At 59.1% G+C, this 17,636-nt stretch overlaps 1 protein-coding gene across 1 annotated transcript in view; it reads right to left on the bottom strand.

The window, feature by feature from the left end:
* The window catches only part of LOC129130634 (cyclic AMP-dependent transcription factor ATF-7-like), a 42,916-nt gene extending 25,859 nt beyond the window's left edge, over positions 1-17,057 (bottom strand). The window contains exons 1-2 of the mRNA XM_054649179.2: positions 16,936-17,057; positions 6,824-6,881 (exon numbers count right to left, since the gene is read on the bottom strand). Coding sequence (XP_054505154.1) covers positions 6,824-6,871 — 48 coding nt within the window. The 5' untranslated portion in view covers positions 6,872-6,881; positions 16,936-17,057. The remainder of the gene's footprint in view (positions 1-6,823; positions 6,882-16,935) is intronic.
* Positions 17,058-17,636: the final 579 nt, after the last annotated feature.

Raw genomic sequence — 17,636 nt, 5'->3', positions numbered from 1 at the left:
CCCAGTGTCCATCCCCATGTCCATCCCAGTGTCCATCCCCATGTCCATCCCCATGTCCATCCCCATGTCCATCCCAGTGTCCATCCCCATGTCCATCCCCATGTCCATCCCCATGTCCATCCCAGTGTCCATCCCCGTGTCCATCCCAGTGTCCATCCCAGTGTCCATCCCCATGCCCAGCCCTCCCAGGGCCGTGTCCCGCCCGTGCTCCAGCCACAGAACGCTTCCAAGAACTGCCAAGGAATCCCAGCCAGAGGAATGATAAAGATTTTAACTTACAGGAAATGCTGCTATTAAATAATATTTAAGTCTTAATTATATTTTAAACCAGCCATTTTAGAAAAAAAGAAGTTCTATTACGGTGCTTTTGTAGTTAAAGGTCTGTCAACATTTCCATTTTAAACCTTCATTTCTAGGGGGTTTATAATTTGGCCATAAAAATTCATTCTAGGCTGGAACTTGGCAAACAGGGGCTCAGCCTAGGAGCAATATTTTTTATTATCCAATTTGGTTTAAATTGGTTTGGCCGTTTTTAAGTTATAGGAGTGTAAAAAATAAACGTTTACTGGTTTCAGATGCCTTCTCAAGCTTATTATTATTCAAAATTAGCCTTCCCCCTCCCCACCTCCAAAAATACCTTGGGCGAGAGGTGGGGGAGCCGGCTGGGCTCTGCTGACAGCCCAGAGTTACGGCCCAAATTAATCCAATTCCCTCCTCTTCCTGCCAAGAGCCCCTCCAGAGCTCCTGGAGCCGGCCCCGCTGCCCTGCAGGGCCTGCAGCAGCTCCCACCCCTGCAGCGCCTGCAGCTCCTGTGCAGCTCCTGCTGCAGCTCCCACCCCTGCAGCTCCTGCAGCAGCTGCCACTGTGCAGGGCCTGCTGCAGCTGCCACTCACGCAGCTCCTGCTGCAGCTCCCACCCCTGCAGCTCCTGTGCAGCTCCTGCTGCAGCTCCCACCCCTGCAGCTCCTGGGCAGCTGCCACTGTGCAGCTCCTGGGCAGCTGCCACGGCAGGAGCTGGCCCTGGGATGAAACTGGACCAGGGGCAGGCACAGCTCAGGGGCCACAGCTGGGAACCCCGAACTGGGAACCCCAAACTGGGAACCCCAAACTGGAAATCGCACACTGGGTATCCCACACTGCAAACCCCAAACTGGAAACACCAAACTGGGAACCCCAAACTGGGAATCCCACACTGGAAACTCCACACTGGAAACTCCACATTGGGAATCACACACTGGGAATCCCACACTGCAAACCCCACACTGGACACCCCACACTGGGAACCCCACACTGCAAACCCCGCACTGCAAACCCCGCACTGCAAACCCCACACTGGACAACCCACACTGGGAACCCCACACTGCAAACCCCGCACTGCAAACCCCACACTGGACACCCCGGAGCAGCCAAGGCCGGGGGCCGGTGCCACCCCACAGCAGTGCCAGGGTGAGCTCCTCATGGCCTGGCAAGGGGAAAGGGCCGCTCTCCCCCTCAGACCCCACAATGCAGGGGTGAATAAAGGGAACAACCCTCATGGTCTGGGCTGTTCTCCCATAAAGGGAACAACCCTCACGGTCTGGGCTGTTCTCCCCTCTCTGACCCCATAAAGGGAACAACCCTCACGGTCTGGGCTGTTCTCCCCTCTCTCTGACCCCAAAGGGAACAACCCTCACGGTCTGGGCTGTTCTCCCATAAAGGGAACAACCCTCACGGTCTGGGCTGTTCTCCCCTCTCTCTGACCCCACAAAGGGAACAACCCTCACGGTCTGGGCTGTTCTCCCCTCTCTGACCCCAAAGGGAACAACCCTCACGGTCTGGGCTGTTCTCCCCTCTCTGACCCCATAAAGGGAACAACCCTCACGGTCTGGGCTGTTCTCCCATAAAGGGAACAACCCTCACGGTCTGGGCTCTTCTCCCCTCTCTGACCCCAAAGGGAACAACCCTCACGGTCTGGGCTGTTCTCCCACAAAGGGAACAACCCTCACGGTCTGGGCTGTGTGGCCGTTGTCCCCCTCTCTCCGACCCCATAAGGGAACAACCCTTACGGTCTGGGCTGTTCTCCCCTCTCTGACCCCAAAGGGAACAACCCTCACGGTCTGGGCTGTGCAGCCCCAAACCCAGCCCAGCCAATGGCAGCAGCAGCCCGGGCCCCATCCATTACTGGGCAATAGAGATTTAAGGGATAATGGCCATGGCAGCAGAGTATACAAAGCAATAAACTGCTTTTGAGCTTGGTTAAATGCCAAGTGATGCTGAGGCTCGACGCCATAAACATTATTTCTATTATATGACAAGATAAGAGGATACAATAAACCGGCAAGAAGAGAGAGGGAGGAAAAAATAAAAAATCATTTTCTGGCCTCGTGAAAAGTTCTGGGCTCGGCGTTTCCTGGACACTGCACAAAGCAGCACCTCTGAGCAAGGGTTTAGGGGGAATAAATTGGTAAATTAAGGGGGGTTTAAAAAGCAAACGATTGTCTGAGGAAATGGCCTGGATAACTGGAGCTCTGCAACTGGGGCTGGAGGGATGATTTGTGTGCCCTGCAAAGGGAAATGCTGTGGAGGGCAGGGCTCGGGAAGCTGCGCTCGCTGCTCAGTATATTCAATGTATTCTGTATATTCAATGTGTTCAGTATATTCCATATATACAGTATATTCTGTATATTCTATATATTTAGTATATTCAATATATTCAGTATATTCGATATATTTAGTATATTCCGTATGTTCAGTATATTCCATATACTCAGTATATTCAATATATTCCACATATTCAGTATATTCCATATACTCAGTATATTCAGTATATTCAATATATCCCATATATTCAGTATATTCCATATCTCAGTATATTCAGTATATTCAGTATATTTAGTATATTCAATGTATTCAGTATATCCAATATATCCCATATATTCAGTATATTCCATATCTCAGTATATTCAGTATATTCAATACCGCACCCTGCCGCTGCCCTGGGCAGCAGGAGTGGCCAAACAGGTTCATTGACAGGGAAACTCCTCCAGGAGAGCCTGGAGCACCCCAGGGTGGCACCTGCTGGGTCCCTGGGGGGCTTTGGGGCCGTTTTCCGAGGGGGGAGCTGGAGCCAGGCCTGGGGAAACCTCCTGAGGCAGCAGCTGAACCCCCCCGGCCCCAGAGCTGTGCTCTGGGTGCCTTAATGAGCCAGACGAAGCTTTAATTTCCTAATTAATGAGGTGGAGCTGTCCCAATGCACAGAGCTTGGGAACAGCTCCCGATTCCAACAGCAGGGCCCAAATTCCTCCCAAACCTGAAGGTTTAATTCCCCAATTCCCCCAAACCTGAAGGTTTAATTCCCCAATTAACAAGGTGGAGCTGGTGGAACACCCCCAGTCCCAGCTCTCAGCCCCTGGAGTGGCTGGAATTGAGAGCTTTGGGGTGATCAGCAGCACAAAACACCCAGAACTGAGAGCTTTGGGGTGATCAGCAGCCAGAATTGAGAGGTTTGGGGTGATCAGCACCCAGAATTGAGAGCTTTGGGGTGACAGCACCCGGAACAGAGCTTTGGGGTGACAGCACCCAGAACTGAGAGCTTTGGGGTGATCAGCACCCGGAATTGAGAGGTTTGGGGTGACAGCACCCGGAACAGAGCTTTGGGGTGACAGCACCCAGAACTGAGAGCTTTGGGGTGATCAGCACCCGGAATTGAGAGGTTTGGGGTGACAGCACCCGGAACAGAGCTTTGGGGTGACAGCACCCAGAACTGAGAGCTTTGGGGTGATCAGCACCCGGAATTGAGAGGTTTGGGGTGACAGCACCCGGAACAGAGCTTTGGGGTGACAGCACCCAGAACTGAGAGCTTTGGGGTGATCAGCACCCGGAATTGAGAGGTTTGGGGTGACAGCACCCAGAACTGAGAGCTTTGGGGTGATCAGCACCCGGAATTGAGAGCTTTGGGGTGATCAGCACCCGGAATTGAGAGCTTTGGGGGTGATCAGCATCTGGAACTGAGAGCTTTGGGGGTGATCAGCACCCGGAATTGAGAGCTTTGGGGTGATCAGCACCCAGAATTGAGAGCTTTGGGGGTGACAGCACCCAGGGAACCCTGGCTCCAGGCGCCCCCTGTGCCTCCCAGGGCCATTCTGGGGGCAGGGGCTGCCCCAGCTCCCCCTGCCCCATTCCCAGCTCCCCCTGCCCCATTCCCAGCTCATTCCCTGCCCCATTCCCAGCTCCCCCTGCCCCATTCCCAGCTCGGGGACTGGGGCATTCTCCAGCTGTCCCTGCGGGAGGCTCCAGACACCCGACCCGGGTGGGATCGGGGCTCTGCAGCTGTGCCAGCCCGGCCCGGGGCTGGAGAATCCCAAAATAGCCCCCCTGCAGCCCTGGCAACCCCAAACACGCTTAAGGTGTTTACAGCCGCTGCGCCCCCGCGCACGCACGGACATCCCTGCTGCCCTGGGGAGCTCCTCCTGCACGGGAACAGGAAAAGGGGGAAAAGGGGGAAATGGGGGGGAAAGGGAGGGAAAATGGGGGGGAAAAGGGAGGGAAAATGGGGGGGAAAAGGGAGGGAAAATGGGGGGAAAAAGGGAGGGAAAAAAGGAGGGAAGACGAAGATAAAAGGAGGGGAAAAAAGGAGGGAAAAAGGAGGGAAAAAGGAGGGGAAATAGGAGGAGAAAAAGGAGGAGAAAAATGGAGGCAAAAAGGAGCAAAAAGGGAGGGGAAAAGGAGGGGAAAAAGGAGGAAAAAAGGCAGAAAAAGGTAGGAAAAAGGGGGGGGAATAGGGAAGTAAAAAAGAGAGGAAAAAAGGAGGGAAAAAGAGAGGAAAAAGGGGGGAATAGGGAAGGAAAAAAGGAGGGAAAAAAAAGGAGGGAAAAAGGAGAAAAAAGAGAGGAAAAAAAGGAAGAAAAGGGAGGAAAAAGGGAGGGAAAAGGAGGGAAAAGGGGTTTAGGGCATTAAAGATGGGGCTGGTGTCAGCTGCAGAGGGATGGAAGCGGTGCTGGGGCAAATCATGGAATCACCCAGGACATTCCCCCATCCCAGCCCTGCTGCCCCTGCCCTGGATCCCCGATTCCAGCCCTGCCCTGCTCTGAAGGACGTCCTGGGAAAAGCAGGCACGAGGTCAGGCTGGATCCCCATGAATCACCCCGCTCGGAATTACCAGGATCCCAGCATTTCCATATTAACATGAGGAATTGTCGGAATTACCCATAAGCAGCAGGCTGGAACAGCCAGAGGAGGAAGCAGCCACCTTTATATGTCATTTGTGGGAGATTGTGGGAGATTAAATTTAAATACATTGTTGTTTGCCTTAATTGCTTGTTTGAAGCCGATTTTAGGGCTGCGTGATTGAAGGGCTCACACCATTAAGTGCTCAAACACAGCTAATACATTTTATAAATGGCCTGCACAATTTCACAGGCAAAGAAGTTTCAGATAAAAAGCAGCCTCCAAAAAAAAAAAAAAGAAAAAAAAAAAAAGAAAAGGCAAAAGGAGGAAGTTCACCTGCAAGGGGTCAGGGAAGGATCTGGGTGAGGCTCCTGCCACAGTGACCAGAAAGCTGGGAAACCCTGAATATGTGGTTTTGAACCAGCAGGGATTCCATGATCCCCCAGAGTCCAGCAGATCCCATTGAACCAGCAGGGATTCCATGATCCCCCAGAGTCCAGCAGATCCCATTGAACCAGCAGGGATTCCACGATCCCCCAGAGTCCAGCAGATCCCATTGAACCAGCAGGGATTCCACGATCCCCCAGAGTCCAGCAGATCCCATTGAACCATCAGGAATTCCACGATCCCCCAGTGCCCAGCAGATCCCCCTCCATCAGCCCCAGCAGCAATTCCATCGTCCCCCAGTTCATCCCAGTACCAAGTGCCAGGGACCCCCCGAGCTCAGCTTTGGGATGTTTTCCCAGGAAAGGGAAGGAAAAGGGGATGGGAGCAGAGTTTTCCCTGGAATAGGAAGGAGAAGGGGATGGGAGCAGAGTTTTCCCTGGAAAGGGAAGGAGAAGGGGATGGGAGCAGAGTTTTCCCTGGAAAGGGAAGGAGAAGGGGATGGGAGCAGAGTTTTCCCCAGAAATGGGAAGAAGAAGGGGATGGGAGCAGAGTTTTCCCCGGAAAGGGAAGGAGAAGGGGATGGGAGCAGAGTTTTCCCTGAAAAGGGAAGGAAAAGGGGATGGGAGCAGAGTTTTCCCTGGAAAGGGAAGGAGAAGGGGATGGGAAGGTGAGGCTGGAGGAGGATGAGCCTCCCCCACCTCTCCCATCCCGGGAAGCTGCACAGAGGCCCCAGGGAGGAGGAATTCCCGCAGGCACGGGACGAAGCCCATCCCAAAATAGCGTTTTGGGGACCATCACCTGTCACATTCCCAGCTGCTCGAGGGGAACGCGGGAGGCTCCTGGCCCTGCAGGCTCTGGGTTTATCCCCGGGCAGCAGGACGGGGGCACAGCCCAGGGCACAGGAACGGCCCCGTCCCAGGGGCTCTGCTGGGAGCCCCCAGCCAGGGCGTGCACCCCACAGACCCCAGGGGCTGCTTTGCTTTCCCCAGGGAGCCCCTGGAACAGCAGCTCAGAGCGCTCTGGCTTGGGGATGAACCCGCCACAGTCCCGGGAAACCAAAACCCCATTAGACCCCCAAGCCAAAACAGCCAAAATCCCGTGAGACCAAACCCTGACCCCAAAGCAGCCAAAATCCCATTAAACCCCAAAGCCAAAGCAGCCAAAATCCCATTAAACCCCAAAGCCAAAGCAGCCAAAATCCCATTAAACCCCAAAGCCAGAGCAGCCCAAATCCCATCAGAGCAGAGCCCAGAGCAGCCAAAATGCCACGAGAGCAGAGCCCAAGGCCGTACCTGTCCGCAGCCCGGGGCGCTGCACACGAAGGGCCGGTCGTCACCCATCCTGCAGAGCCTGGGGAGCAGAGAAGGGACAGAAATCCTTAAAGAGCCCCAGAAATGCCCACAGCACCCGCGGGGCCGGCATGGAATTGCCCCGGCCCGGGTTTAGGGTCTGGGAGGGTGCGGGGGCTTCCCTGGGCTCCAGCAGCACCCAGGGGTGTCCCCCCCGAGGGGGGCAGCAGCACAGCCCCCCCAGCACGGCCCCACTCGTCCCCCTCGGTGCTCATGGGGTCAGGGAACATCCTGGGAGCCCCGGGGATGCTCAGAGCCAGCCCAGGCATCCCCCCCAGCACCAACAAATCAGCAGGGACAGTGGCAATCCACAGGAAACAAAGTGCGAGCGAGCAGCCATCAAATAAATCCACGGCCTCTCTCTGCACCGGTTATATTTTCAATGGGAGAGAACTAAAATTTGTCATTTAATTAATTAAGGGATTATAGGAGTGGTGCTCCGTTTTACAAGGCAATAATCGGGCTCCCCAGTGGGTAAACTACAAGGCTGATGGCAGGGGCAGTTTATCACGGATTACAGCCAAGGATAACAAAACACTCACTCCTATTATGCTACAAGTGAAGCTGCTCTCATTAATAAAAAATAAGAGTAAATAAAGTGAAACCCTCCCCCCCAGTCTCAAACTCAGAAACAACGGTTCCCTCCTCCACCCACTGCTATTTGACAGCAGGATTTCACAGAGCTGTGACAAAGCAAATGCTGCTTCCTCGGGGGCTGCCAGCACCTCCTGCTCCGAGCTGGGCTGGGCTGGGCTGGCAGCGAGGGGCTGGGGCAGCAGCAGGGTTTGCACTGCAGCCCCAGGGTTGGTATTTTTAGGAGCCTGTGAGAAAGAGCTCCAGGAATGCGGCAGGGAGAGCGGCAGGAGCCCCTGCTCCCCGGGCAGGAATCAATGAGCTGCTGAAAATGAACAGAAATGGTGATTCTGTGCCGCAGGAGGGGAATCCCTCCCCACAGCCACGGCGAGCTGAGCAGAGAGGAGCTGGGATCCCACAGGGCGGCAGCCCCGGGGCTGGGCTGGCTTTGGGGCTGGATTTATGGAGCCCGACTCCGGGGGCTGTGCGAACAGCAATGGGGATAAATGTCCCTGTCACCGACAGCAATGGGGATAAATGTCCCTGCCACCGACAGCAATGGGGATAAATGTCCCTGTCACCAGTGGCACGGGCTGGCAGCCAGAGCCCTGCCCGGCCCAGGGGGAACAAAGGCACCCAAACACCAGGAACGGCCCCAGAAACCCCAGCAGCGACACGGGAGCTGCCAGAGCAGGGCACAGCAGCAGGGACAAATCCTGCCCAGGCCGGGAGGTGACAGCAGAACGCAGGAGATCCCCCTGTTCCCAAAGCAGGATTCAATGGATCCCCCTGTTCCCAAAGCAGGATTCAATGGATCCCCCGTTCCCAAAGCAGCATTCAATGGATCCCCCCGTTCCCAAAGCAGGATTCAATGGATCCCCCTGTTCCCAAAGCAGGATCCAGCTGCCCCAGGAGGATTCCCCTGTTCCCCAAGCAGGATTCAATGGATCCCCCCGTTCCCCAAGCAGGATTCAATGGATCCCCCTGTTCCCAAAGCAGGATCCAGCTGCCCCAGGAGGATTCCCCTGTTCCCAAAGCAGCATTCAATGGATCCCCTGTTCCCAAAGCAGCATTCAATGGATCCCCCTGTTCCCAAAGCAGCATTCAATGGATCCCCCCATTCCCAAAGCAGGATTCAATGGATCCCCCCATTCCCAAAGCAGGATCCAGCTGATCCTGGAGGATCCCCCCGTTCCCAAAGCAGGACCCAGCTGCCCCAGGCTGCGCAGCACGCACAGGACGCACACGTGTGCTCAGATTTATGTCACATTTAGCAGGATAAATTCCCTCCATAAATCCTGTGCTCGGGAAGAGCCCGAGGCAGGAGCTGATTGGGGTGGGAGCTCTCTCCCGGCAGCCCTGGCATGACCTGGCACTGCTGGGATGGATTGGCATGCTCTGGAAGGGAAAAGCACGGACAGATGGCTCTGCGGGAGCTACAGGGGGATGTTTTTCTCCCCCAGGAATTTGGGGCTTTCTCCCCCAGGATTTGGGGTCTCTCCCCCAGGAGTTTGGGGGTTTCTCCCCCAGGAGTTTGGGGGTTTCTCCCCCAGGATTTGGGGTCTCTCTCCCAGGAGTTTGGGGTGGGATCCCTGCCCTGCTGGCCCACATGGATCACCTGGCTGGCTGTGAATTCACCTCCCCGCAGCCCCTGGGCTCTGCTCTTCCCCCCGGGCCCTGCAGGGGACAGGGCTGTGTGGGTGGGGACAGCCCGGTGGCACAGTCACACCCAGAGCTGGGCTGGCCTTGGCTGTGCCACCGCAGCCCTGCCAGCCCGGCCTGCCCCCGCACGTCCCGCGGGGCTGTGCTGGAGAGGGAGCTGGGGCTGGCAGCCAGCATTTGGCAACCTGGGTCTCTCCTGGCTCGCCCAAGCCAGGAGCACCCGGCCCCGGGGTGTCCCAGGCTGCCGTGGCTGCGGCTGCCTCGCTGCAAACCACGCTGGGCTCCTGCAGCGCCTCAGAGTGCCCTGAGAAACACCACAGAACAGCACAAAATCACCTCTCCTTAAACCCCAGCCTGAAGACGGAAGGAACTCCCTGGACCTCAGCCCTGCCGAATGCCGGGCACGGAGCTGGGAAATGCTCTAAAAATAAAGTTCTATTGTTGTCCTGGCACGTGACCCCGCTGCAGGAATGCTGGTGCCCAAGGACTGCAGCTGGGCACTGCAGGATGGGCAGGAATGCCCTGGGAATGAGCTGGGATTGTGCTGGGAATGTGCTGGGAATTGTACTGGGATTGCACTGGAAATGCGCTGGGACTGTACTCAGATTGTGCTGGGATTGTGCTGGGAATGTGCTGGGAATTGTACTGGGAATTGTACTGGGATTGCACTGGAAATGAGCTGGGATTGTACTCAGATTGCGCTGGGATTGTGCTGGGAATGCGCTGGGAATTGCACTGGGAATTGCACTGGGAATTGCACTGGGATTGTACTCAGATTGCGCTGGGAATGAGCTGGGAATGCTGCAGGCCCCAAAAACCACTTGGGGGGATGCAGACAGTGTTCTGTGCCAGCAGGGATCCCTCTCCAGGACAGATCCCTCTCCAGCAGGGATCCCTTTTCCAGCTGGGATCCCTCTCCAGGACAGATCCCTCTCCAGCACAATTCTGGGCTATGCCCGTAAACCATGAGGATAAACTTCACATTAACGTGACCACAAAATTAAAGCTGAGGGCTGCACCAACCACGAACCAAACCCAGCAGGGCTGCGAGAGCCACCTCCATAAACAGGCTGGGCCTGAAGAGGCACAAAACCAGGCTGGGGCACCGGCTGGGCCAGGAGCAGCTGCAGGAGAGAGAGGCTGTGCTGGGGCAGGCAGGGAGGGCCAGGGGCTCCTGGAGCTGGGCAAGGCTCCCTCAGCCCATCCTCAGCAACTCCTGGGGCTGGGCAAGGCTCCCTCGGTCCCTCAGCCCATCCTCAGCAACTCCTGGAGCTGGGCAAGGCTCCCTCGGTCCCTCAGCCCATCCTCAGCAACTCCTGGGGCTGGGCAAGGCTCCCTCGGTCCCTCAGCCCATCCTCAGTAACTCCTGGAGCTGGGCAAGGCTCCCTCGGTCCCTCAGCCCATCCTCAGTAACTCCTGGGGCCGGGCAAGGCTCCCTCGGTCCCTCAGCCCATCCTCAGTAACTCCTGCGTGCCCTGAGCTGCTGTGGAGAGCAGCGATGGAGGGGGACAGAACGAGCTGGCACAAAGGCTGCGTGCTTTTTGGGGCACTTTGGGGATAAAACCCTGTTATGGGGTTGATTCTCAGAGCCCAGGAGTGGCCAGCCCAGCTCCATGGGGTTAACTCAGAGCCCAGTGAGTGCCAGGCCAGCCCAGCTCAGTGGGGTTAACTCTTGGCCAGCCCAGCCCTGCTCCTCAGGGCGGCCCTGCCAGCCCGGGAGCCGTGCCAGGAGCACAAACAAACCCATTCAAACACAAACGGCGCTCCAGGCACCGGCCCAGCCCCGAGCACGGGCAGGGGGAGAGCAGGGAGAGCCACAATAAACGAGATTATTATGGATGGCTGCAGATCGGGGCTGGAGCAGCCTCTGGCTTCCAGGAGAACACACAAACCCCAGTGCCAGCCCCGGATCGCTCTGGGGGAGCAGCAGGGAGGGGAGGCAGCCCTGACTGCCATTTCCAGCCCGGGAGAAGGAAGCACAGGGCTGTGTCCCCAAGCTGTGCCCCCAGGCTGTGCCCCCCAGGCTCTCCAGAACCTCGGAGGTTTCCCCTGAAAGCTCAAGGAAGGAAGCCGAGTGCTCCGAGGCCGGCCGGGAAAGGCTCCCATGGTTTTCCTGAGGGCAGTCGTGGCCAGCCCTGAGCTTCCCGAGCCTCAGGACAGGCTGGGGTCAGCAGGGCCCCCGGGATGGGCAGGGACACAGCCCTGTCCTCATCCCCTCCCGGGGGTGACCGGGAGCACCGTGACCCATCCTCACGTGAGGGAACAACCAACAGCTCGAGCTGTCCCTTCAAAAAATCCAAGGGAAAAGCAGGAGTGGGGTCCCACCTGCTTTGTGGAGCCAGGCTGGCACCTCATCCTCATCCTCATCCCTGCTGCTGTGGCACCTCGGGGTGAGCCAAGCTGTGGGTACCAGCCCAGGCCTGCTCCTGGAGCTGCTCCTGCCCTCAGAGCAATCCCGAGTTCCACACACCGGGCCAGGGCTGCTCCTTCCCCTCAGAGCAATCTGCACACACCGGGCCAGGGCTGCTCCTTCCCCTCAGAGCAATCTGCACACACCGGGCCAGGGCTGCCCCTTCCCCTCAGAGCAATCTGCACACATCGGGCCCGGGGCTGATCCCGTCCCTCAGAACGATCCAAGCAATCCCGAGTTCCACACACCGGGCCAGGGCTGCCCCTTCCCCTCAGAGCAATCTGCACACATCGGGCCCAGGGTTGATCCCGTCCCTCAGAGCAATCTGCACACACCCGGCCAGGGCTGCTCCTGCCCCTCAGAACGATCCGAGCAATCCCGAGTTCCACACACCGGGCCCAGGGCTGCTCCTTCCCCTCAGAACAATCCCGAGTTCCACACATCGGGCCCAGGGCTGCTCCTTCCCCTCAGAGCAATCCCGAGTTCCACACATCGGGCCCAGGGCTGCTCCTTCCCCTCAGAACAATCCCGAGTTCCACACACCGGGCCCAGGGCTGCTCCTTCCCCTCAGAGCAATCCCGAGTTCCACACATCGGGCCCAGGGCTGCTCCTTCCCCTCAGAGCAATCCCGAGCTCCACACACCGGGCCCAGGGCTGCTCCTGCCCCTGCCCGCACCCGGCCAGGGCTGCTCCTGCCCCTCGGGGTGCCCGCAGCCCTCCCTGCCTCTCCCCGCCCGGATCCACCCATGGAAATTGCGAAAGACTTTCAGTTTTGCAGGGAGAGGCCCCCCCAGGGCGGCTCTTGGGCCCAAACTGCGACTCTCAAGCTATTTCGGGGTGTGAGGGAAGGAGGGAGAGTGTTTGCTTTGTAACCAAAAAGCTGCGAGAGCTTAAAATTGTCGTGTGGGAAAGGAGGCCAAGAGCCCGGGCTATAAAACCTGCTCTGGAGGCACAACACCCTCGCGCTTCGTGGGCTTGACAAAGCAAAGCAAACCCAACTGTATAAACTGGAATATTGGCAGGGAATTCGCTGGAAACAAATCCCCCCCAGCCACAGGGAGTTTAACCAGAAACCTCAGCCAAGTCCCAGCAGCTCCCTGGGGCTGGGCCTTTCTGGGTGTTCGGGCTCGGAGAGGATGCCCAAAAAGCCAAACCCCATCGCCCCAGGGCGTCAGAGATGTGCAAACCCTCATTTCTTGCTGGCAAGTGCCTTAGGACAGCTTTGGAGCGGCACCATTGCTGTCAGAGCCGCTCACCTGGCCCTCAGGTGAGCCCACAGAGGGTCCCGGAGCTCTCTGGGAGCAGAGGGGCTGCAGAGGCTCCAGGGCCATTGTCACCGTCCTGTCCCCACAGAGCAGAGCCAGACACCGACCCTGGCCTCGCCCAGGGCACCTGGACAGGGACTGGGAGCGTCTGGGCCCTGTTTGGGGGCAGCTGCTGGCTCTGGGACCTGTGGGGCCAAAGGGAAATCCCTGAGGCTGGAGAGGCCTCCGGAAGCTCCAAGCCACCTCCAGGAGCTCCCAGTGGTTCCTGGGAGCTCCGAGTGGTCCCGAGGAGCTTGTGGCAGCCTCCAGAGCTCCGAGCTGCCTTTGGGAGCTCTGAGTGTCCCCCAGGAGCTCCGCGCCACCTCCAGGGGCTCTGAGACACCTCCAGGGGCCTGGAGCTGCCTCCAGAGCTCCAAGCCACCTCCAGAAACTCCAAGCCACCTCCAGGAGCTCCCAGCCACCTCTGGGAGCTCTGAGTGTCCCCCAGGAGCTCCAAGCCACCTCCAGGACCTCTGAGCCACCTCTGGGAGCTCCAAGGCACCTCTGGGAGCTCCGAGTATCCCCCAGGAGCTCCGAGCCACCTCCGGGACCTCTGAGCCACCTCCGGGAGCTCCAAGGCACCTCTGGGAGCTCCGAGGGTCCCCCAGGAGCTCCGAGCCGCCCCAGGGACCTCCCAGCCCCGTGAGACCCAGAGCTCTGCCCGCCCCCAGGGCACGACCCGTGCCTGACCCTGGCACAAAACACACCCCAGGCCCCGGTTGCTGCAGGAGAATGTTTCCTCCCCGAGCAGCGATTTGATTTCCCGGGCAGGATCGGGGTGGCCTCGGCGCCGGGCGATCCATCTCGGCGCTGCTGAGATCTACGGCAGCGCAGGGAAATAATTCAGCTTTAGGGGAGGAAGGGGAGGCCTCGGAGAGCCGCTGCTCCTGCCCGGCCCGGTAATTACAGCAAAGCCACACGGCCTCGCAGAGAGCAGTATTTTACCTCGGAAATGCCTGAGTGACCCAGAAACTGGAGTCCCATTTCCTGAAATTATTTCACCACTTCAGAGCCCTTGTTTCAATGAAAGCTGCTGCAAACGAGGCATGAGAGCCCCGAGCTGAGCTGGAACATATTTTCCCTGCCGACGTGTGGGGATGGTTTGAAGGGAAGAGCAAAGTCAGGGCTGAGAATGAGCACCTGGATAAAAACCCTGCCATGAACCCAAATAACGGAGCCGGGGCACACAGGGAGCCCCCACGCTGATACAAAACACTCTGCCCCACCTGATATTAACCCCCTCCCGCCTGGGCACTTCCCTCTGTTCAGCTTTTGGAGGCTTTTAGGGTGCTGCTGTTTGATGCACGAGCCCTAAAAGTCTGAGGGGAGAGAGAAATGCTCCAGACAGGAGGGACTGCAGAAGGGATTGCAGAAAAGGGCTCTGCAGCAAGCCCAGGCGCTGCAGCCATGGCTCGAGCTGTGCTTTGGTGGGCAGCAGAGCCCCCATTCCCCCACAGGAGCTCCCAGAACTCCAAGTGAAGCCTTATGGGATGGAGCACCAGCCCCCTAAAGGGATCCCGGCAGGTTTTGGGGACAGGGAGATGCCAAACAAATGGGGAATCAAAGGAAAGGTGAGGGACAAGCACAGGAATGGGGAGCATCCCTTGGGAATTCCTCACCACCTCCAACCTTTCCTGGCTGCAGCACAGCTTGGAGCTGAACGAGGGGGGGAAAAAGCAGTTTGGGAAATCTGGCCTTGATTCACAGTGCCAGGAATGGGAATAGAAACGAAAAAGAAGGGGAAACAAAAAAGAAGGGGAAAGAAAAAGAAAGGGAAAGAAACAGAAGGCCCCAAGAAAGTCCGAGGATAAATAAATCCAAACAGAGGCGCAGCAGCATCACGTGGGACACAGCAGAAACGAGTCCAAAGCCAAAGGCAAGGCAGAGCTGCTTCCCTGACACACAGACCCAGACGTGGGCACGGGGCCTGGCCTGGGGAGCCCGGGCAGATCCAGAGCAGCCCCAGCAGTTCCAGCCCAGGATGCTGCTCGCAAGCAGCTCCCAGGGCTGCTCCCCAGCACATTCCCCTCCTCAGGAGGGGCACTGAACGCAGCCCTGGTGTCCCCCAGCCCCGCTGGTGCTTCCTCTCTCCAAGTTCCCCATTTCCCAACGCCGGGGGGGTTCCCATCCCCAAAACCCCTGGAATCCACCCTCGGGCCCGGCTCGCGGGGATTTCGGAATAGACAGGAATCAAGACAGGAATCAGGAGCTGGAATTGTGTCTTAGCCACATCTCTGCCTCCCTCCAGGGATCCCACGGCACTGCCACACCTGCCCAGGTGTGCTCAGTGCCCCTGGGAGCACCTGGCACCTGCAGCTGGGCCCCAGCACAGCACAGGGACCTGCCAGGAAACGGGGAGAGCCCAGGGGAATGAGGAACCCCGAGAAAGCAGAAATAAAACAGAAACGCACGTCAGAGATGGGCCCTGGGCCCCGCGAAAGAGGAATCTCAGAGGGAGCTGTGGCATTCCCAGAGCTTGTGTGCAGCCTGCTCCTGGTCTGAGAGATCCCAGGGATGAGGGAAACACACACAAATCCCGGGAAAAGGCTGGAATTCCTGGTGGACACAACCCAGCGGGGCTCACCAGGGTGTCCCACAGCTCAGGACCACCAGGGTGCCCAAATCCACAGGAAAAGAGCTGGTTTTGGGTTCCCAAAGCAGGCAGGCCTGTGGGAGAGTGACTGCCCACTGAAACCCCAACCAACCCAGAGCAGCAGGAGCAAAACCCTTCCCTGAGCTGCTTTAGGAACAGACCCTTGGGAAGCACTCTGCCCAGAGCTGGGGAACCCCTCGGGACCAGCCCCACAGGGATAAACGGGAATGCCTGCCGTCCACAGGGATAACCTGGACAGGAACAGAGGGAACAGCTCCAAAGGGACAGAGGGGCAGAGAGGAAAGAGCAGCAAAGGAAGGGGCAGGATGGGGAGAGCGGAGCAGGAATGAGCTGTGTGTGCTCACACCTGAGCACTGTGTGGGACCCACACCTGAGCAGTGTCTGTGTGTGTGCTCACACCTGAGCAGTGTCTGCATGTGTGCTCACACCTGAGCAGCGTGTGTCTGTGCGCTCACACCTGAGCACCGTGTGGGACCCACTGTGAGCAGTGTCTGTGTGTGTGTGCTCACACCTGAGCACTGTGTGGGACCCACTGTGAGCAGTGTCTGCATGTGTGCTCACACCTGAGCAGTGTCTGTATGTGTGCTCACACCTGAGCAGTGTCTGTGTGTGTGTGCTCACACCTGAGCAGTGTCTGTATGTGTGCTCACACCTGAGCAGCGTGTGTCTGTGCGCTCACACCTGAGCAGTGCCTGTGTCTGTGCTCACACCTGAGCAGCGTATGTCTGTGCGCTCACACCTGAGCCAGGCACTCCCTGCCCTCTCCCACCTGCTAGGGAAGGTGCAGGTGCAGGTGCAGGTGAGCCCCGCTGCCCCCAGCCCCCAGTCCAGCCCTCAATTCCCCGACGAGAACAAACTCCTCAACCCCCAATTCCTGACATGGGCCCCTCCTGCTGCTCCCTTCCCCAGTGCCAGGACAGGCACCGACCCCAGCTCCCCAAACGCTGCCCAGGGGCTCCTGCAGCGCCTCCCCATCCCCGGGAGGATGGACCCCCGGATCCCCTGCATCCCCTGACAGCCCCTCCACACCCCCCTGAGCCCCCAGCACATCCGGGGGTGCAGACCCCTCCCCACCCCAGAGCACCAAGTCCAGCTTTGGGGTCCCCAATTCCGGGGCTCCCCTCAGCCCTGAGTCCCCAGCCCCATTCCAGGGCTGCCCCCGCGCTCCCCCCGGCACCGCCCGGGCCCCTCGCTGCTCTTCGGCTCCTCCCCGGGGGCGGGGCTTGGCCACATAGCGGCGCCCCCCTAGCCCGTCATTGGCCACTGCTCCCGCCGCTCAGGGGCGGCGCGCGATGCGATTGGCCGGGGGGCGCTGCCACTCAGCGCGGGGGCGGGGCGGGCGGAGCCGCCGCCGCACGAAAACTCGGGGAGAGTTGTGGGGGGAGGGGCCGGCCGGGGCTCCCGCCGCCCCCGGAGCTGCCCCGGCGCCGCCGCCGCCGCCGCGGAACCGCTCGGGACGGCCCCACTCCCGCCGTGCCGGCGCCGCCGTTACCTGAGGGAGCCGGGCCGGGTCCTCGCGCTGGCGCCGCTCGCGCTGGGGCTCCCGCCGCCCCCCCCGCCCCGCGCGCCAGGCTCTCGCGAGACCCGCGCGGAGGGTAACGGCGCGGCGGCCAATGGGACGCGCCGGGGGCGGGGCCGAGGAGGCGAAGGGGCGTGGTTACCACACCACAGTGGGCGTGATCAGTGATAGGCCCCGCCCGGGAGGCCCCGCGGGGACCGCGACACGTGGGGAGAGGGGACAGACCCGGGATATAGCCGGGACAGACCCGGGACAGACTCGGGACAGACCCGGGATACCGCCGGCTCACAGGCACCCCCCGAATCCCAGGCCCGGGCCTCTGCCACGCCCCAAAGCCAGGAGGACACGGCTGGCACTGTCCCCCCAGCACCGAGGACACCCCAAAGCCGGGGCAGGGCTGGCAGACAGGTGACACTGCGAGGGCCACCAAGGAGACACGAGCAGCTCCGACTGTCACCGAACCGTGTTTATTGCCGCCCGTCCCCGCTGTCACCGCCCGCTGTCACATGGCGAAGAGGATGAGGAAGGCCACCATGAGGCAGAAGAGCCCCTTGGCCTCGGACAGGGCGAAGCTCAGGATAGCGTAGGAGAAGAGCTGCTGCTTCAGGGCCACCTCGGTCCCTGTCCCCTCACAGAGCCCTGTCACCCCACAGTCCCATGTCCCCGCCCAGAGC

The sequence above is a fragment of the Agelaius phoeniceus genome, chromosome 35 (genome assembly GCF_051311805.1).
Source record: "Agelaius phoeniceus isolate bAgePho1 chromosome 35, bAgePho1.hap1, whole genome shotgun sequence".
Lineage (NCBI taxonomy): Eukaryota > Metazoa > Chordata > Aves > Passeriformes > Icteridae > Agelaius > Agelaius phoeniceus.
Note: the sequence above shows the minus strand (reverse complement) of the source record. Positions and strands in the feature narration are given on the sequence as shown.